At 34.6% G+C, this 21608-nt stretch overlaps 5 protein-coding genes and 1 pseudogene across 7 annotated transcripts; 3 read left to right on the top strand and 3 right to left on the bottom strand.

Moving 5' to 3' along the window:
• Positions 1-1546: 1546 nt before the first annotated feature.
• LOC103843349 (transcription factor PIF3) lies at positions 1547-6945 on the bottom strand. 3 transcript variants are annotated; one of them, XM_009120067.3, is made up of 7 exons: positions 4334-6938; positions 3947-4056; positions 3099-3879; positions 2909-3016; positions 2432-2497; positions 2261-2326; positions 1547-2194 (listed from the first exon to the last, which is right to left on the bottom strand). In XM_009120067.3, exons 2-7 carry the CDS (start codon positions 4003-4005, stop codon positions 1796-1798), a joined length of 1479 nt encoding a protein of 492 aa, XP_009118315.2. In that variant the 5' UTR covers positions 4006-4056; positions 4334-6938; the 3' UTR covers positions 1547-1795. The 3 variants fall into 3 exon arrangements, with proteins under 3 accessions (XP_009118315.2, XP_009118316.2, XP_033136244.1); XM_009120068.3 differs by having other exon boundaries at positions 1687-2194; positions 4385-6945; XM_033280353.1 differs by having other exon boundaries at positions 1687-2194; positions 3947-4062; positions 4335-6945.
• A 469-nt stretch (positions 6946-7414) lies between these two features.
• On the top strand, positions 7415-9559 carry LOC103843351. The gene has a single exon (XM_009120069.3). The coding sequence runs from the start codon at positions 8661-8663 to the stop codon at positions 9354-9356; it is 696 nt and encodes a 231-aa protein (XP_009118317.1). The 5' UTR covers positions 7415-8660; the 3' UTR covers positions 9357-9559.
• Positions 9560-9661: 102 nt separating this feature from the next.
• On the top strand, positions 9662-10855 carry LOC103843522. The gene has a single exon (XM_009120260.1). It carries the CDS (start codon positions 9662-9664, stop codon positions 10853-10855), a length of 1194 nt encoding a protein of 397 aa, XP_009118508.1.
• A 133-nt stretch (positions 10856-10988) lies between these two features.
• LOC103843352 (cinnamoyl-CoA reductase 1) lies at positions 10989-13555 on the bottom strand. Its single transcript, XM_009120070.3, has 5 exons — positions 13305-13555; positions 12102-12271; positions 11809-12000; positions 11361-11710; positions 10989-11278 (listed from the first exon to the last, which is right to left on the bottom strand). The coding sequence occupies exons 1-5, from the start codon at positions 13420-13422 to the stop codon at positions 11140-11142; spliced, it is 969 nt and encodes a 322-aa protein (XP_009118318.1). The 5' UTR covers positions 13423-13555; the 3' UTR covers positions 10989-11139.
• Positions 13556-16270: 2715 nt separating this feature from the next.
• LOC103843353 (WAT1-related protein At1g09380-like) lies at positions 16271-20402 on the top strand. The gene is made up of 7 exons (XM_009120071.1): positions 16271-16597; positions 18693-18755; positions 18864-18980; positions 19057-19309; positions 19596-19754; positions 19829-19980; positions 20063-20402. The coding sequence occupies exons 1-7, from the start codon at positions 16416-16418 to the stop codon at positions 20229-20231; spliced, it is 1095 nt and encodes a 364-aa protein (XP_009118319.1). The 5' UTR covers positions 16271-16415; the 3' UTR covers positions 20232-20402.
• A 425-nt stretch (positions 20403-20827) lies between these two features.
• On the bottom strand, positions 20828-21513 carry LOC103843354 (annotated as a pseudogene).
• Positions 21514-21608: the final 95 nt, after the last annotated feature.

Genomic DNA, 21608 nt, shown 5'->3' on the forward strand with positions numbered 1-21608 from the left:
TATATATATATATAATATATATAATTTTCTCATAAATCCTCATTTCACTCATTAACAAGCAATGCTTCCTAGTAAATCTATTATGTCCATACTAAAAGAAGAGAACTATCTACATCCGCTAAGTACAATTTGGATTTCATTACACTATCATAAAATATTTAAAAGTCAATTAAATTGTGAGTCATTCAAGACTTCAATTTCAGGTCGGTATTGTTAATTACGATCGTGATTACCTCTACCAAATTTTCAATTAGTATCGTTGATGATTTAATGAAATTATAATAGGAAATATCTCATATTGACGTAACATATATAGGGTACTATTTACTTTTTTTTTTTTTGTCGTCAACTATTACCGATTCATACGTACTGACTCTGTAAATCAAAATGGGTACTATTTACTTTGATGATACATTTATACTATACTTTTAGAAATTTATTTATTTCAAATTGTTCTTAATAGTGAAAATATTCATGTATTTATATAGGGAAACAATTTTTTAATCCGTGTGCTTGTGTATTAATGTTATACTAATTTAATTAATTGCTTGCCTCATTTTCCTTTCCTGATATTATCATTTTGATTTGTGCTGGTCTTTGTGATTTGTGGTGGAAAGAAGGATTTAACTTAGAAACGAAGGCAAACAACATTTCAAGTTTGATTAAACGTGAGAAAAGAGGGCTTGTATGAAGTATGATTGATTTTCTCTCTATAATATGGACCAATCTAATTAGTTAGACAGGAGAGAAGAAAAACATACTCATAGATAATCTTGATATATTAGTATAGCCAAAAACCAAAATGATGTCTAACTTTTCTTTCGCTTTGCCACATTAACACCGTTTCCTTCTCTTCCAAGTTTCAATTAAGGGTCCTTCAGTTAAGAACTCTTTTACTTCATTTGTCTCCCTATGTGCTCCACATGTCTATTTTCTATTGCTTATGGTTTTCTAATTATTGAGAGTTGTCTAATCCTTCTTCATTAGAAGATATCAATCGAAACTACGGAAGGCTAAAACCTTTTTTGTTCTCCTTTTTCCACTGGACCCCCTTATTTTTTTAAAGTCCAAGTTCTTTTAATTAGTATTATCGTATCATAAATATTTATTTGGTGCAAACACCTTCCGTGAAGGCGCAAAGCTAGATACTCGATTTATTGCACTGTACTCTAGTTTACGCTAAGCTTGAAAAAGATAAAGATAGGTGACAGATAGTCTGACCAAGTCTGACAGAGTCATAGGTGGGAAAGTTATTTATATTCATTTTTAATACTAGTAAGAGTCTGATATGCTGACTGTGTTATATAGACATCTCTATGTATTTGCTATAAATAGAAAGATAAGACAGAAACATGTAAGAGAGATGAAGTTGGCAACTTCTTTGTGAACGCATTGGTTTTCAAAGCAATGTGCTGAAAAGCCCATGACACTCGTTAAACCATAAGCTGTAGTGAACTCATGCTACATTTTACAAAAAAAACTCAAGCTACATCGTAATTTATTTCATTTATCTTTTATTCATTTTGGTGTAAGCATATTCAAATTTAATAGTATTCTTTAATCACTAGAAATTCACAACATATACTACCAACAGAAGATTCTGCATTATAAGATAATTTTCAATCCGAGGTCTTTCTAGTTACAAAAGAAAATTATAGAGAACCGAAGCAACAAAAAGCTCTTTTATTATTGAAGAACATAATTTTATCTTATTTATTTATGGGTTTCAGAGTCGATTTATTTGAATGCTATTGATAATATATAAATGTATCAGTCCTTAGGTTTGTGTTTTATGTCACGACGATCCACAAAACTGATCAGAAGACGTCTGTTTTCTCTTTATAGGTCTCAAGCCATTGTTGTTCTCTGTCATCGTTTCATCTTTTGTACCACCTGATAAGTCTCTAGTCGAACCATTGTCACTCTTATTCATCTCCATCGTTGAAGAAGAACCCGTGAAGAAACCACCACCAGAAACACGTGGAATCGCCATCCCCACTGGTTGTTGCATCCCCGGGACCTGGAACTGTGGTCCGTGGTTAACCGAGGGACCGGCACGGCTCATATCAGGTAAGCCCATTGCATAAGGCATTCCCATACCCATTGCCATTGCAGCAGCAGCAGCCGGGTAATGGCCCATACCCGGTGGGAACATGACCGGTGGCATGTAGTAACCAGAAGCCATTGACATGATCTGAAGTTGAGATCATTAGTTAGTGAGACTTTTTCTTTATTAGTTTTAGAGTGCAGCGAGTGTTACCTGTACTTGAAGTTGAAGTGACTTGAGATATTCGATTGCTTCATCTAGCATTGAAGCTTTGTCCACCTTTTATTACCATACAAAGCTTTCAAGTTAGTGAATATCTTGAAGAGCATTGCTTCATTATTTCATAATACATAATCAAGTGACAAAGTATATATAAAAGGAGACCTTGTTGCAGTTTGGTATGAGTTCTTGAAGAGCACGCATCTTCTCGTTAATCCTATCACGCCGTCTCTGAAAATCAAGAACAGTGTGAGTTGAGAAATGGAACCATAAACCCTTTGGAGTAGCCGAGTAGGCCTGTGGATTATATCCGAACCAAACCGACCAAACCCAACCAATTTTTTGGTTTTCGGCTCGGTTACAGTGAGTTCGGTAAGGTTTTGAAAAATGATTTGGTTATCTTCGGTTTGGTTTTTGATTTAAAAAAAACGAAAATATCCAAGATCAGCCAAACCAAACTAACCGGATTTAACAAAAAAAAATCTGATTTTTTACCGAAAATTATACCAAATTCTAACCAAAAACCAGAACATGTTTTTCGGAAATAAAATGGAAAACCGGAAAAAAAAATTCGGTTGTGTGATTGTGGCCGACCCGAATAAACCGAAACCGCATGCCTACTTTGGAGGATCACTCACTCACCCTTTCAGACAGATTATGTACTTCAGCCGACCGGCTTCTCTTTGAACCAGTCCCTGTTCTTGATGGAGCTGCTTCTTTTCTTCCATCTCCTGATTCTCCTTCAACATCCTGCTCACCAACATCCAAGAACAACAATCAAGCCACAAAGAGAATAAGCAAGATTTTCAAAAGATAACGAGTTTAAACTTACTTCACTATGACAGTCAATATCCTGAACATCAGAATGCTTTCTTTTAACAGAAAGCGAAGGACTTTCAGACGCACCATCAAGACTATTACCAGACCCAACAGAAGAACACACAACAGCCTTCTCACTCTCCTGCTCCTTTCTACCAGAGTCTTCTGAAACTAGGCAAGCCTTTTGGCTATCCTTAGGCATAGCAGAGGCAACAGACTCGTTGAGAACCTCTTTAGCTCCAAGTACTTTGGTCTGAAACACTTTAGGCGGGCTTTGAGGACTCTTCTCTTTAGACCTATCAGCGTTGTTATTAGGACTCTTCCCCAAAGTTGCAGGGCGTAAGAAGTGCGAAAAGTTGATCAAACCAGGCTTGTTGCTTGTGACTAACGGTTCTCTAGCTCTATCAGTTCCATAGAGAGAATGTGATTGAAAACCGTTGTGCTGAGACGAAGAAGCAGCAGCAGGAGGAGGAGGAGCTGATTCATTGCTATTGTTTCTTCTCTGAAACAACGCCATCTCCTCCTCTTGTAAGAACTCAGAGCAGTATCCATCCAAGGATTGATGAGGATGATGATGATTGATCCATGGGACAAAGTCATCGTCTTGACTCAAACCCGTCATTAGAGAGGGAACCGACATAGGGATCTCGTCCATTATTGTTGTCTTTGAGCTGTTTCCGACCTCTCTAGGTCTAGAAGAGGCTCCTTGATGTGGTGGAGGAGTGTTCTTTGATCTGCTTTGAGTTGAAACCTGACCGTTCTCCCAAACAAGCTCAACAACTTCATCTACAGGTCTGTTGTCAAACATTGAAAGTGATGAACTTTGAAACAGAGCAGTTACAAAGAGAGAAATGAACTCACGGAGAAGTGTTATTGTCTTGAGCAGCTTTGGAGAGCCTGAAAAGCTCAAACAGAGGCATGGTGCTGCTTGCTTGCAGACAGAAACAGAGTCTCTTTTCGCTTTGTAATGTCTGAAAAAAAAGAAATAGAAAAAGAAAACGATGTCTCTGTCAATAATCAAATATAAAAATAGCAGAGAGATTGATTCATATTAAAATTAATGCCAATGATTAATTAGTCTATTAAACCAATTGTTTAATAATCAATCACAGTGAAGAACGATTCATTAATAAGCTCTGAAACAAATAAAAATCAAATCTTTTACTCTGTTCCCTGAATCGAAACAGAGACACATAAAAACCCAGAAACAGAACAGTCTATAATTTGAAATCTATCGTAGACGCTGACCTGAGAAAAAGGGTAGTAGCGACTGAAGAAAACGAAAGAGAAAGTGAGAACCTTGAAGCACTAAATGGAAAGTGTGAATGGACGAGAACAGAGGAGGAGAAGAAGGCGGCAGAGAGGGGGGGAGTAGTAGTAATCTGGAGAAAGTAGAGTACGCGGAGAGAGAGAGAGAAGAAGAAGAGAAGGAGACAAATTGACGCACAAGACGGAGAGAGAGGGGAGGGGGGACCAAATCGTCGCACGCACTGTAACAGAGGATTTTGATTTGATTTTCACAGTCTCTGAGACGCTTCTCTCGAACATTCAACTTTTAAGCTTCGCACTACTATTTACTCTTCTCTGTATTTTTCCTTTTTTTCTTTTCTTTTCCACTATTTTTTCTCCTTTTTATTAACGAATATATTTATTTTGTAGTATGTTATAGCAAAATGAGAAATCTAGTTATTCTTTGTGTTGCCTACTTTGAAAATATGAAAATTATATATATATTGACAAAAATACAAAAATTATATTTATAAGTACTCTGATGCAGGATTCTTGTTTTTACTAGACTGATTTATTTTCAAGTATTTAGAATTTGCCTGGTTAGTATTGTTAGAATAAACAAAAGAAGTGAAACAATTATTATTTTTTATTTTATAAACTTGTCGATAAAATAGAATTATATTTTTATAAGTTACTATAACTACTATTTAAAACTTTCATTGTTACTCTAGATTTGATAGGAGTAACATTTTTATCTTTCCTTCCACTTTATATTTTTGTCATTTTCATTTTAATATTTCTCTTTCTTACTCTCTAAATTAAGTTACCAGTCACAGCTTTAACATGAGGTGGTGTTTTGGCGAAAAAGATAGAGATCATAGATGGTTATAATAAGAAAACTAAAGAGAAAGGGACCTAGAGAAGAGAGTTAGAAACATGGGTTATTACTGACTGAACCAAATTGCTTCTCACCGACCTCTCTGCACACACCTGTTGTCTCTGTTACATGGCACCGTCTTTTGCATTATTACAATTAATTCATGGGGGTGTCTATAAGCATGAAAATAATACTATAGTAGAATATATTATCTTATCTTAAAAGTGACATGGGCCTGTGATTCTCACTAAAGTCTTGTGATGTGTTATCATAAAGGAACACTGCCAAAAAAGATCACACACCTAGTGGGGTTTGAGCAATCTTGTCTCTCTTTATCTATCTTGGTAATAATAAAAGATTTGACTCTCTAACCATTAATATTTTTCGTAAATCTTCTTACTATACTAATCATCCTTAAGTTTGGGGACTCACTTGGCTAGTTATATTTATATACAATAACATGTACTTCTTTTGTCAAGTATGTTTGGTATCTAAACTAATGAAACCAATCATTTGCTTATTAATAACTCAGATTTTGTTTAATCATGGAATGTTTTATACATTTATTTTTCCAAACTATTCTTCTAGACCTTTAATCTTAGAATCTATTTCCTTCCTTCCTATATCATTTTTTTTGGGAATTACCTTCCAATATTATAACTGAATCATTAACCATAATCATGAATTTAAATATCTAAAACTTACAACAATGAAAAGATAGATATCCACCAAATATGGGTGATCTACAATATATAACTACGAAGCTTAACACTTCTTGGCTGTAGCCTGTAGATGAAGCTAATATTTTGAAATTTTAATATTTCACAATATAATCATAGGTGTAGAAAGAGTTTCTAATTTCGTTAATCCAATTTCTTAAGGTTTTTGTAAAAATCTGGCCATACTCACGATGCTCAGCGAATTTGAGAAACTGCCAATATGAATAGTTTTAGCTCCTTATTTGTATTCGCATGGACCATTAGTGTCAGTGTGTCACCACTGTAGTTTATCCCCATCTAACGTAAAGACAACGAATTCAACGAAATAATCTTAAAGACATTGAATTCAACGAAATATTTCGAATAAATAAATAAAAACCATATAAAACCAAATAAAACCCATCCAAGGAGATATATATGTTAGGCCAATACTCAAAATAATGGCAACACCCTGTCCCCGCAAAATTCTCAATCTACCATGACCATGGAATATGCCAACAAGCTTTGATATGCTTACGATAAGCAAAATAAAGATACGCAAAAATCTTTTACCTCACTATCATAATAACTTAGAAAATATAACCTCTGGACTCGGTTGACAAAAAAAAAAAAAAAAACCTCTGGACTCTGGAGTTGGCCCTTCTACAATGTATATGGCCAGCAGTCAGGTTATTAAGTTTTATTATATTACGTCAAAACGTCACTTTACGTCATCATAGAAGCAAATTTGTTGGAGAAGCTTAGGTGATGATCATAATCACGATCGACGATGGTGAGTGACTATGGGTGATAGATGACTCGGGACACGTGGTTACTGCCGAGGGACAGAAGATATGACACGTGTGAATATGGCATATAACATATGCTATGCTATGACACTAATGCATTTCCTTTGATGCAAAATGCTGACCAGAAACAATGTTTGACAAATGTATCTATACTATTAAAAGGGAAAGAGTTTTAAAAAAATCTACCTATGATAAGTTATTGGACTTTTTCATTAAACTTAACTATTTTTTTGGTCTCACCTTATATTTCTCTAACTATGCAATAGTCAATTACCTTATATTTCTCTAATTATGCAATAATCAATTACCTTATATTTCTCTAATTTAGTTTAACAACATATTTTAAATATATATATATTCTAAATATATTGTTATGATGATTTTTGATAAGAATATATTATAGATGCGATTGAAAATTTATATTATTAAAAGAAAATATTTTTAAAAATATTTATAAAAGAATTTATAACATCTATATAAAACTCTTTATTTGTTATCCTACCATTAACTACAATAACTATAAATAATTTAAATAATTTCAATAAATCCTATTATTATTTCTCATATTGTATGATACACTTCTCTAATTATTTTTCTTATTATCATCCAATGTTATTGTTGTTATTCAATAACGTTATATACATCATATATTATGCTCAGAGATGGATATATAATATTTAGATATCAATTATTAAAATGAAAGCATATATCATACAGCATATTATATCATGTCATCTAACATTATATAATTCTAAATATTTACAAAATCAAATTTAATAAAAAACACTTTAGCAAATCATTTGTTAAAATAAAATTATATATATTTATGTTAAATTATTTTTTATTACATTAATATATTAGAAGTTTCATTCATCTCTTAAAATATTATTGAAGATTATTTTTTTCCTACCATGTAAACCAAATACCGGGTCACACTTGATTGCATGTTTTTTGAAGTTTGCATGCTTTAAATTAACGAGTTTTCATTAAATCTAAACCAGCTTATGTACAAGTCATCGTGTTTACTGGTTCGACGACGGGTCCAAACTTGATATAAAAGTATTGTTCTCATCTAATTGAAAATAATTTATTTTAAAATAATAGACGCACTAAGTCTGATCAATCCATATAATTTTTTTTTGAAAAAAGTAATCAAACGATTAAAAATATAATTACATAATAATAATTTTTTTGACATAATAAAATTTTGTAACATAATAATGTATAACAAGACTAAAATACTAATTCATATCATATATTTTTATCAACTGAAAAATAATCAGCGCTTTTAAGCGCGGGTCAAAATCTAGTATAATGTTAAATATCTTTTGCAAAATGCAATGAGCTACTACACTTTGACACGCGAGTTTTGATGTCCCTACTTCCTTGGACTGTCCAAAAAACAAATCAATCCCAACTATAAACCATATCCAGTTGACTTTGTTTGTGAATTTAATATATGAGGTTGGATCAGAAGCAAAATCAAACTGACATTAGTATTCTTTACCGCCTACCGTATAAAATTGATAATGCAGTTCTTCAATCCTACTATTGTTGCTTGTTGGCAGTACTAAATTGCGAAGCTAAATGTGATAGCTTGAAATGATAGCGTGTGCAAAGTAATATATTACCATATACAAAGTGAAATTCACAATAATCGAAAACTAAAATAGACAAACTAAATGTGGCAGTTAACTTTAATACATGAGTTCTCGAGATTTGCTGTGAATTTTGACAATTGTTATAATCAGACATCTTAATTCATATAATGTAAAGTCAACTCTTGTGTAACAAAGAGGAAAACAATCTATATAAAAAAAAAGATTTCAAATGTAGCATTGCTTATTGGGCCAAATTCACCGGCTCATTAAATAGAGCCCACTAACAACGCCTTAAGTAAATAGATTAAATTTTTTTTGAATACGCCCTAATTTTCTCAAAACCGGAGACAGACACACACAATGAATCTTCTTCCGTCGTCGACTTCGGTGACGCCAGCTTCGGATTCGGACACGTCAGCGGAAAAGTCCCCGGAGATATGCGAAGGCTGCGGCAGCCGAGACTCCTGGATCACACACTCGGCTCGTTTCCGTTGCATCATCCACTTCTACTGCACGCACTGCCTCTTACGCAAACATCCGACGTCGTTTTGCCCCTCCTGCTTCGCCTTCTACGATTCCTCCCCGCCGCACCACTCTCGCCGCGTCTCCTGCTCCGACTGCGGCTCCTACACGCACATCCACTGCGCCGCCGACGACGCAAACTCAAACTCCACTCCTTACCGATGTCCTCCTTGCCGTGACCCCGACTCCTTCTCCTTCTTCCGCCCTATCGTCGACGCCAACGGCGTCCGCTGCGTCGATAAATCCCTCTCGGCAGCGTTCTTATGCGCCGCGAAAATCTCCGCATCTTCCATGAACAAGGCCGTCAGCTTGGCTAAATGCGAAGCCGAGCGGAAGGGTAAAGACGCTGCCGTGGCGAGGAAGAGAGCGCGCGAGGCTCTGGATGACGTCATCAAGCTCGACGAGAAGGCGAAGTCGGACGTTGAGCTCTCCGCGAATCGAGATCAGAAACCAAGTCTGAGTCCTGCATCCACCAATTCATATCAACTCAAGAAACCGAAGGCAGATCACCCTTCAGTTAAGCAAGAACATTAATGTTTTGTCTGGACAACAGACAAGTATGATAACTTGAAGCAGTTCGTGTTCTCCATGAAAGAAGCTTCAAGCTAGGATTCGAGTTTGGTGTTAGATTATGCAAGTGATCTCTTTTATTTTAGGGGTTGTTTAGTGACTTTGTGTAGAAGTAGTTTTTGGAACTAAACAATGCTTCAAGTTATTCATATGAATATTTTAAGATCTATTTCCTCTATTTTATAATATAAGGTAAGTCTATAGGAAATGGACAAACGACCAAGATTTGGAAGGACTCTTGGATCTTTTTGGATAAGGTCCTAAAACTTATGGGGCCTATCAAGGAATCAGCCCTAGACCTAACGGTGGCAGATTTACTAACTTCCGAACTCAAATGGAACAAGCAGAGAATAGAGGAGCTTTTACCAGACCTCGCCATGCAGATACAATGTTTAAAGCCAAGCTCAACGGGGGCGGAAGACTCCTTTATCTGGCACCAGACAGCTTCGGGCATTTACTCCACCAAATCAGGCTATTTTGCTGCAAATTCTCACAATCATCAAACACATCTAACAAGAGCAGAAGGAGAATTTAGCTGGATCAGAGACATTTGGGCAGGCAAGTTCTCACCTAAGATGAAAACGTTCCTCTGGTCCATCGTCCATAAAGCTATCTCCCTAGGCTCAAATCTGCATAGAAGAGGTATGACATCAGCATCGCTTTGTGTTAGATGCCAAGATACAGAGAATGAGATGCATTGTTTCTTCAACTGCCAGTACGCGAAGAAGGTCTGGGATCTTGTTCCTCTTAGCAAGGCAGTTCACCTAGCTGCGGGGATGACTTTCCCAGAGGTAGTTGTCAAATTTAGGAAAGTGATCTGTCTGCCTCCCTCAGGAATCTCTCTTAACATCCTCCCCTGGGTCTTATGGGCCATCTGGACGGCGAGAAACACCCTCATCTTCGAAGGACGATACCAATCTCCTGAGGAAACAGCACTGAAAGGGATTAAGTTAGCAAGAGAATGGACCAACTCGCAAAATCAATCCTCTGGAAAGAAGGACCTACCTCAGAGTCAGCAACTCCAACCGCGAGCACCACCACAGATTAATCTCGATAACGACCAGGTGAATTGCAAGACAGACGCGGCGTGGCACAAGGACAAACTCGTTGCAGGACTAGGGTGGGTGTTCTCGGGACCGCGACTCGAATCTCCCATCAAAGGATCAATGTGTGAAGCTTTGATAGGCTCCCCTCTAATTGCAGAGGCTTCTGCAGTCAGATCAGCTATGTGTATGGCGATCAATTTGGAGTTCAGCTATCTTGAGGTGCTCTCCGACAACTTAACGCTCATCCGAGCAATCTCCGGCATCACTCAGGCTAAGGAAATCATCGGTATTGTGAAAGACATCCGATCGATATCTACTGAGTTTGCATCAATCTCTTTTGCGCATATCTCTCGTTCTCTGAATGGGGAAGCGGATAGTCTCGCAAAAGAATCTCTGCGTTTTTCATATCTCCTGTAGTGAACCTTTGGGTTTGGACCTTAATTGGCCCATTCTCCCTTTTTCTATATTTAATGAAGTTTTCAGTGACAAAAAAAAAAAAATATAAGGTTTTAGAATATTTTTTTGTTTCAAAATATAATTTATAACTTTCTTAATTAACATGCTTTTTTAGGTAAAACTGTTTACAGTATAAAACAAAGGGGATATTAAACATTTAGAATATATATTATATGATATGATTATAAATAAAAACAAACACAAAAGCATATATTCATAGTGCCTTTTGTTAACAAAAGGGATGGTCACACAAGATGTTTCTCCTTGAGACTAAGAACAGTGTCTCTAAGGCTTGTTTCTGTAGGAGTAAACTCAATCCCCAAACTTTTCACCTTTTCTACATTTACTTCGTAAGCCATCGAATTCAAATCAATGTCTTCATTCCTAAAAAAAAGGTTTATAAAAAGTTTGTTAGGCTTGTAGAATATAAACATGATTATTACTCAAAAAATAAAATAAAACTTACTCATGAGCAATACACAAATCAGGAAAGAATTCACGTAGAATTTTCTCAATCTCCTCCGTTGTGACAATCGGAGCATCAATGATGTATCTGCCATTGGCTGAAGGAGTCTCGAGCGCCTTGATATGAGCTAGAGCAACATCCCTCACGTCCACAAGTCTATGATGCTTCCTATTAAAAGTGTTCTTACCTTTTATAAAATCTATAACCACATCTACTGAGAAATTAATAGTTGGTTGTAGGACTGGTCCAATAACGAGTCCTGGATTCATTACGACCAAGTCCAAGTTGTTGTCCTTGGCAAACGTCCATGCCGCATTTTCGGCCAAAGTCTTGGAGAGTATATACCATTGCTGGATACGAGAAAATAAAATAAAAAGGTAATTAATAAATAATTAATGCGAGTTCTTATAACTCATTGATGTGTTATAAGCACAATGTAAAAAAAAACCTTTTCCTCCTCACAGACACTTGGATCAGAGAAGGTTGTTTCGTCTAGTAACACGTTTGGTCCCAACGGGAAGTTAGGAGAAAGAAGTGTGGCCATGGACGACGTTAAAATGACCCTCTTGACAGAAGACACTTTAGTGCATGTTGTTAGTACGTTAATAGTTCCCTTGACGGCTGGTTCTATCAGCTCAGCCTGTATAATCAATAGTAACTATCAAGTTTCCAACAACAATTCAAGCAAGTAAACTAGTAAGGATTGTGTTGGTTTGAACAAAGTACTATTTGTTGACGCACCTGTGGATCAGTGGCAATGATTTTGACTGGTGAAGCGGTGTGGAAGACAGCGTCACATCCGTCAATTGCATGCTCGAAAGAACCTTCTTCTAAAAGACTTGCTTTGAATAGTTGAAGTCTTTCTCTTGCGCCGTCAAGTGCAAGAAGATGATCTGTTTTCTTTTGATCCTCTGGAGAAACACACATACATGTGTCAAAGTCCACTTCAAGAGAAGATTCTCATATGTTTCTTATACTCCCTCTGTTTCAAATTATACGATGTTTTAAAAGTTTTATATTGTTTCAAAATATATGTTGTTTTGAGATTTTGAGCTTAACTTTAATTTTATTGAAATTTGTTCATCCAATAAAATATTACAGTTTTTTTGTAATTAATTAAATGATTTTAAAATTATATCTTTGAAAATATTTTTTAGAAAAATGTAATTTTCTTAATTTTTGTGCAATAAACCAAAAAATCATAAATTATGAAACTGAGGAAATAGTTTTCAATGATAATATTGTTTAAATAAGATGCTGATATAGACACTAACACAAAATATTATGCTATAGTTTGGTTAGATCGTTATATATGTGATGATGATGTTTATATACAAAAACATATGGTTTATATTTTAGGCTCCAAATTATCAATATACTAATTTAATGGAAACCATAATTCCTTTAAATTCTATAAAATTTCTAAATCCAATATCCCCACCTAAGATATACTAGTTGGCAAAAAAGAAAAAGAAAGGGTATTTTATTATATAGTTATCCCGGACCACCTTTTTTTTTTTTTTCTAAAAGGTTTTCTAAGTTATCCCGGACCACAAAAACTTAGATTACAGTGACTTAACTGTACCAAACCAAACCAACATTGAGAAGTCAAACTAAAGCTAGAACAACCCCGCCACCTTAATTGCTTTAGGTTCCAAATGATTAGACGTGCAGGGTAGGATAGAACTGGACCGTGTTTCACAATGGTGCAAAAAAAAAAAAACCGACACTCAACCCTTCATAGGATGGAACAAAACCAAAAATTACTTTCTAGAACGGATTTGATTTCCTCTCGATTTGTTGTTTTTTTTTTACATGAATGGTTTACTTCGATTCAGTTTTCTTTTTTTATCAGTTTTGTTTTTTAGTTCATCTTGTTCCTTCATCTATACCAAAGGAGAAAATAAACCAGACAAATCCAAAAGAGAGGAGGAGGGAACAAACTTGGGTCTCGAACAGTAGCCTTGACGGTGTAGCCACGGAGGAGCAAAAGCTTCACAATCCAAGACGCTATGTAACCGGAAGCTCCGGTGACACAAACCACTTTTCCTCCACCGTTCATATATCTCCACTCACTTTCTGACGACTAGTATTATTGGTGTGGCTGCCAAATGAGAAACAGTAAACAACTTTCCATCATATATAGTTGCATGTATGTTTTGGTTTTACACGCAAACTCTTCTCTTTGAATTCCACGTGTACAACACTACAATAACATAATCTCGTCTCGACCTTCCAACGCATATGTGGTCTCAGAGCCGGCTTAGGGCATGGGGCAAAGGGGCGTGGGCCCCAGGGCCCAAACAGTTTTTAATAAAAATAGCATGAAAGAAGGATCTAATTTTTTTAAAAATAATTAGGAATAGAGACCCAAAAATTTTAAATTGTCTATATATACATGTAAAAAAAAACCTATTTTTTTTTGCCCAAAAGTCCACTATTATCTTGAGCCGGCCCTGTGTGGTCTCATTGGTTTCCATTACGAAACATATTTATCACCACAATTTTTTTGGCACCTTATCACTATATCTTATATTAAAGGGAAACATTGTACAATATATATAAAAGGGAAGGTTAATTAGTGAAGTACACACAAAAGTTTATGTGGCCTTGTTGGGTTTTGTATATGCAACTGTTATGTAACAGGTCTGCTACTTAATATAATGGATTTTTCCAGGAATTTTTGTGTGGTCTTAAATGATCCATCTAAGCCATAATAAGCCCAAGGCTATATAACTTTGGAGCGATGTGTGCTCCTAAATATACATTGTCAAAGGATATTTACTATAGCCAAAGCTATTCTAGAAGACTACTAAAACCCACCTCCGGTTTACCTGGTCAGTCACACCTTGGAGGGGGTCATTGGTTTACTCTGAGAGATCTTGAGATAGCAACAAACAGATTCTCAAAGGAAAATGTGATTGGTGAAGGAGGATATGGTGTTGTATACAGAGGAGAGTTGACCAATGGGACTTATGTCGCAGTGAAAAATATCATGAACCACTGGTGAGTTAAGGTTCTATATTTTGATATGTTGATTACTCTAAAACTTTGCTTGTTGCTGACCATGTAGGGGACAACATGGATACCTAACTTGGGAGGCACGAATCAAAGTTCTCATCTGCACATCCAAAGGCGTAATAAGATAGACTATTGTGGGAGATGAATGTATCTGATAGTTTTGATGAGATTTAAGACATATTCATTCTTTTTTCAGGTGAATCTGGTTGAGTGGTTGAAGATGATGGTAGGATCTAAGATTCTGGAAGAAGTTATTGAGCCAGCAACCAGCACCTTGAAACGTGTTCTTCTTACAGCACTTAGATGCATTGATCTTGATTCTGAAAAGAGGCAAAAAATGAGCCAAGTTGTGCGTGTCCTTTATTCTGAAGAACATCCCATACCAAGAGAGGTTAGTGTACTTTAGAACATCACACACACACATACATTCTTCTCACTGTCCAGCTCCGAGTTCATGTTCTGCTTTTTAACTGAAGAAGAGATAAAGGTTTAGCTATTTATGCATAAGTCAACAACAGGATGCAGTTAATCATCAATCCATATGAAGATCAGTATTTGAGCTAAACCGACAGGTGAAAAAGTATGAGTTCACCATTTTTCCTAGATTTAGGTTGTAAATCCTATTAACATTGCTACTAATGTATTACATATAATAGGTTGGTTACCTCTCCTAGAGCTCGCATTCTAGCGAGACCAGTATAGGCTAAGAGACCTTAACATCGCTTCCGAGACAAGCATGGCATCGTGTAATACAAGTATTTGTCAACATGTGAAATGTTATATGTATACTTTTGTCCTAACAGATTCGCTTGAAAACGGTTACGGCCTTGTCCATCTCTCTTCTCTCTCCGTCGGCTGATTGCTTCATCTTTATGATTAATTTCGCAAAAGTTCTGAATTTTATATTATGAATTTTACTTCGTTTCCTAAAAAAATAGAATTTCTATTTTGACTTAAAAATTCAATCATTTTTGATATTTATGGTTTCAAATTATTTGCTCCAACTATATTCTAATGTTTCTTTGACAAAAACTAGATACTAATGTTGAGTGATATAAGGTGCAATTATTTATAGAGCTATTTCAACATTAAGTATGTCCATGTGTAGAACGTAGCTGAGATTATATAGTTTTCTACATTAAAAATAAGGAATGCGCACAAAATATGACACTGATAACATTGATTGATGTACTAGATTTAACTCAATTTGATACCAGAAATAAAATGATACTCTTCATTTGTAATATTATCATTTATATAGAATTTGAGAAACATACGTATATGCACACACGCGACGTATGCCAATGTTTTAACAACCCGTGCCTATTTTCGAACTTCCGGGATAAGAATCTATATTAGACTTTATAATGCATACTTTTTTTTGTTGGTAAGATGTGAGGCGTGATATAATGAAATATCAATTCAACATACTTAAATTGAGATAGTTAACAAATTAATTGATAAACCAAAGCCTTGATTCAATACAAGAGAAACGAGTTTTCGCAAAAGCAAAATGATTGCTTGAAGCTTCAAAACGACATTCATGCATGCGTGCTACATCCATTCATTCACAAGCTCTCCACCTAACGTCCCATGAATAAACGGAAACCAAAAAAGAGTTCAGAAAGATAAAATTATAATAAGTTATTTTTTTTTTGGAAAACGCCAATATGGAATATAATTGCCATAAATATATCATATGATACATACATATCACCTATTGTTTTCTTGTTCGTATGCTCTAAAGAGTGCACAAGTGTTACAAGCAAACTTCATTCTCGAACCGTTTCTCACCTTTCTGTTTAAAATTTAATCTCCCTCTCTCTCTCTCTCTCTATATATATATATATATATGTATGTATTTTCGGCTATAAATATAAAGCCGACTATGGAAAGAAAGATAGATTTGGGGAAACTAATAAATGTTATAAAGAACCCATCTCTCATTCTCGAATTATTGTTTTTGGTTACTGATAGAGAGAGAAACATATATATAGAGAAATATAAATACTCCTAAGAAATTAGAAGAGAAATATGGTTAAATCGAGAGATATGTTGCCGTCCTTGGCGATGGTGTTAGTGCAAATTGGCTACGCAGGCATGAACATTACGTCGAAGATGGCTATGGAGGCCGGCATGAAGCCTCTCATCCTTGTCGCTTATCGCCAAATCTTTGCCTCTATCGCCACTTTACCGGTTGCATTTTTCCTTGAACGGTACAAAATCCTACTCATTAATATATCTATGCATGAAATTTGATCAACTAACGTTTTTGGACATGCATGCTTATATGATTAGCTTTTCTATTATCTTTTTGAGCTCTAAATAATTAAGGTTTTTCATATATGCTTATGACTCTATATTATTTACGTAGATCTTCGTTGTGTACAATAGCTAAAATATTGGTTGAAGTTAACATCTGAAAGTGAGTTTTCAAGTTCGTATTACGTCTAACTGAGAAAGTACAAACGATGACGTTGAATCATCAATGATATACTAAAACGTAAAATGGGAGTGTGTGTATATAACTAACTATAAGGAAAAAAAAACTAATGGCTTTTGTAGAAATTAGAAAACCTTTTTGCAAAAAAAAAAAAAAAAAAACTGTGTTGTAGAATGATTTTTACCTCTTCCACATTTTTTGACATCAACTAAAAATTACTTTCCAAAGTTTTACAAAAGATGGTTTTTCATTAATAAAAATTGATCTATAGCTTACACTTAAGTTGTAGGAAAAAAAAGGTTTACAAAAGGTCAATATGTTTTGAAAAAAAAAAACTAGAACTTGACTTGCGCTCCCGCGCGGGTGATTGATTTAACTTATGTTCAACGTAAATTCATAAACCAAACCGCTGGTTTTATAAATATCTCATGTATGTTTTTTTATGTTTTGTAATTTACATATAAGGTAAAATATATTATTTTATAATATAGATCTTTGATAATAATTTATGCATAATATTATATTAAATTTTTTTATAATTTGATGTAATTGTACTATTCATATATTAACATGTTATTTATTTGTTAATTTATTTAAAAATGAAACAACATACTAGATTTTTTAATTTTAGCATTAGTTTTCTAAGAATTATTATTAATTTTATGATATTTTGTTTTCTTGAAAATTAAACTCTCGAAATTTTTATATTGACTAAATTAAATAGGGTTTAAAAATTGTTTTATATACTATATACTATATATTTCAGTTTGTATTTTTATATTCACCATAAAAAAACAACAACTATTATAATTAATTAATTTAAATTGATTTTAAATGCAGTGGCATAATCTGTAAATAAAAAAAATAAAAAAAAAAGTATTTAATTATTGTAAATACAATGGCTAAATATGTAAATAAAAAAAAGTAGTTAATCTACTATCCAAATTTCCAAACAGTTCTTGTTTTAATTGTTATCTATGTTTTCAAATAGTACCAAAAAATACTATAGTTTTAATATTATAGATAACTTAATTAATATTGTGGTTACTTTGAATGCATTTTCAGTAATTAATTTTCAACATTCAAATGTTTGGCAACTAGTAATTAATTTCCATTCGGAGGATTAAGGCTATAATGCGTACGTAAGATAATATAACTGAGAATAAGATATCTACACGGCATCGTTTAACTATCCGGAGACTAGGAATATATAACTACGCATATTATTGTAAGCTGTAGATTTCTTAAAGACTAACTATTACGTACGGAATTGTGAAGAAAAACTGGTAAAGCGCAATCCATTTTCCGACTAGTAATCACTTTTGGAATTGGAATAATAATAATAATAATGTTTGACTTTAGCCTTCTTTAGTTTTTGTTTTTGTTTTTGTTTTGGTTATTAAAACTAGTACGTTATTAGAGTCTCTCTGATTAATCTAGTTATCGTCAATCATAGTCGTTTGTCGAATTATACGTAATTACATCATCATTGATTCCAATTTTCGAGAGAAACAAATGAGAAATGTGACGCAGTCTCACACAATCCATGCGTCACGTTTCTTTCTTAAAACGGAAAGCACAAACAGACAAACAAACACATGATTCCAGGAGAGTTAGGTGTCAGCTGATTACCAGGGCACGTACTAATACGATGACGTTTAACTGGCTCACTCCACTCAGATGAAAAAAAAAACAAAATCTATCTTTTATTCAGTGTTGAAGTTTTTCTCTCTTTATAATCCTATTTTCCTGGATATTGGTTCATCCTAGTGGGTAAAAACTCTGTTTTTATTTTCATGCTAAAAGATTAATTAATTAGTGATTAGTGACTGATAAAATGTAAATTTCAAACATGGTTTCTTGTGCAGTAAGACAATACCGAAAATCACAATGAGGGTTCTTGTCCAAGCCTTCTTCTGCTCTATCACTGGGTATTATTTACACATATATACACTTACCTAGCAATTATATTCTAATTTATAAACAATTAATTTCAAAAAGAGTTGTTAGAAAGCGGTTTCACTTCATTTTATTTGCAGTGTGACAGGAAATCAAGTGCTCTACTTCATAGGACTTCAGAATTCATCTCCGACCATCGCTTGCGCCTTAACTAATCTCTTACCGGCGGTCACTTTCCTCCTTGCCGCAATCTTCAGGTTCTATATGTTAATAACGTTTTCATTAGCCTGAACTTGTTTATAATAATATTTTAACACTAAACAAAATTTTCAGACAGGAATCTGTAGGGATTAGAAAGGTATCAGGACAAGCCAAAGTGATAGGGACAGTAGTATGTGTCGCCGGGGCAATGCTTCTCTCCTTCTACCATGGCCACACCATTGGCATTGGAGAGTCCAAGATCCATTGGACCTATGCTCAAAACATCACGGCCCATGGTTCCGATTCTGCCGGTTCTAACTTCTTCTTAGGACCTTTTCTAATCATGGCTGCTGCCGTTTCTTGTGCCGGTTGGTTCATTATTCAGGTAACTTATTATCAGTTCCTGTCTGGAGAACCTAATTTGAACACAACCCAAAATAGCAGATACCTAAAATCAAGAGAAGTAGTCTCACATAGCACTAAACCCACAATTTTGTTCAAATAACATTAAAAAAGTTAAAAGAAACATTAATTAGCTAAGAGATTTACTCTAAAATCAAACTAATTTTAATTTGGTTATTGCATATTTTTTGGTTGGTATAAATCACTAGACTTTTTGTATAATGCATGCAGATTATAATAGTTGTTTAAACAAAATATTTTGGTTACAGACGAAAATGAGTGAAACATTTGCAGCACCATACACGAGCACACTTCTAATGTGTTTGATGGGAAGTATCCAATGTGGAGTTGTCGCTTTAATCTCCGATCACAAACTAGCTGATTGGTCTCTCAGCTCTCCTCTCCGCCTCATTTCCGCCCTTTACGCCGTATGTATACGTACATATGCTATGATTAGACAACAATTTTATGCTAGTAGTTAATAATATAAAAACGAACGCAGGGAGTGGTGGCGTCTGCGTTAGCGTTCTGCTTAATGTCATGGGCGATAAATATAAAAGGTCCTCTCTACGTCTCTGTTTTCAGCCCTTTAGTGCTTGTAATCGTCGCCGTTTTCAGCTGGACTCTTCTTGAAGAGAAACTCTACACCGGCACGTACGTTTCTATGCTCTCTCTCTATGTATAACCATTATATAAAACCGAAAAATTGATAATTTAAATGATATATTTGTATTAGGTTTATGGGATCAGCACTTGTGGTTATTGGGCTATATGGTGTTTTGTGGGGCAAAGATAGAGAGATGAATGAGAAGGAAGACGAAGTAGAGATCCAAAAGATGGCGAAACAACAACCAACAGTCAAAAGGGATATAAATGAAGATATTGAGTCGAGATTATCGTCTTAAAACGTTGATGCTTCTTCATTATACAAAGTGGATATCCCTTTTCAAAGTGTTTAATGTGTATACCATTTTGAGGCCGATGATGGAGTGTTAAATTGTGTGTAATTCGTGTTCATATTACTTATGATGTCTATATTTTAATTACTTTTAATCTTCAAGCATTCCCATTAATTATTTTATTCTTAGAAGTCAAAACCAAATAAAAGCAAAAAAAAAATGTTCTGTTTCATCGTTGGATTGATGTGTATGAGTTCTTTCTTTGGCTCTACATATATAGGTCTCTGACCACATGAATCTCACAAGAGAACTTGGTAGAATATTTAATCTACAGCTTGACCCGCTGATTTACAGATAAGATCCATAACAAAAAGATGATAAAATAGCTGACCAACAAAAAAAAAACTAAGAGAGAATAAAATCTTACAACAAAAGTGCAAAATAAAATAAATAAGAACTTACGGCAAAAGTTTATATATGATATATCATTCTATATCAAATTCAGTCCAACCTAAGCATCACCAACATGATTCACATAAACATATATAAACCAATACAGATTTGCAATCAAAAAGCTTATGAACCCATTATTAATTAGAACATTTCTGAAAATATTTGTTATATTATTATCTTACAACAATCGGATTATGAAGAAACCATATGAACAACGATCTTTTGCATGGCCACTAAGACCATCGTCTCTCTCTTTTTCTCAATCATCGGATTAGTCTCATAACCAGGCGCAATAAAATTCGTCTTACAGATACCAACACTCGCAGAAAAGTTATAATTGAGATTGAGGATCTTACCATAAAGTCCTTGATTAAATAAAGACAGCATTTCTGAACATGGTGTTCACAATAGCATAGGCTTCAGCACACATTTGCAGATTAGGCCTCTCGTCTTCAGCGTTTCTGAGGAGCGTGCTTATGAAGAAATACGTGTTTGCCGAGAATCTTTCAGCTTCTGTCACTGTCACGTTCATGAGATCTTTCTTGCTTGGGGAAGAACTAATCAGTTTATTGGCAAAGACTTCACTGCAGAATTTGGTGTCTGTTGTCTGTTTACAGATTCTGTTGACTGCAAGCTGAGTGTTGTCATCGAGAAGAGATTCTGCGATGGAGGGAGCAAACAAGTATAATCGCCGACAATATCAATAGAATGCGATACATTTTATTAGGTTTCATTTTTTGGTTTTTGGTTTTTCTAGTTGTGAGTGTGGTGGTTTGAGAATGAGATCTTTTATCTTTGAAAATAGGCATATTAATGAATTAGTCAAAGTCAAAATGAGAGTTTATTTCATTTACTAAGATACTCTATTTGTATATGTATATAGTTTTATATCATTGGTATAGAAAGACTAAGAAAATTAGAAGATGATGT

This window comes from Brassica rapa, chromosome A09, assembly GCF_000309985.2.
Source record: "Brassica rapa cultivar Chiifu-401-42 chromosome A09, CAAS_Brap_v3.01, whole genome shotgun sequence".
NCBI lineage: Eukaryota > Viridiplantae > Streptophyta > Magnoliopsida > Brassicales > Brassicaceae > Brassica > Brassica rapa.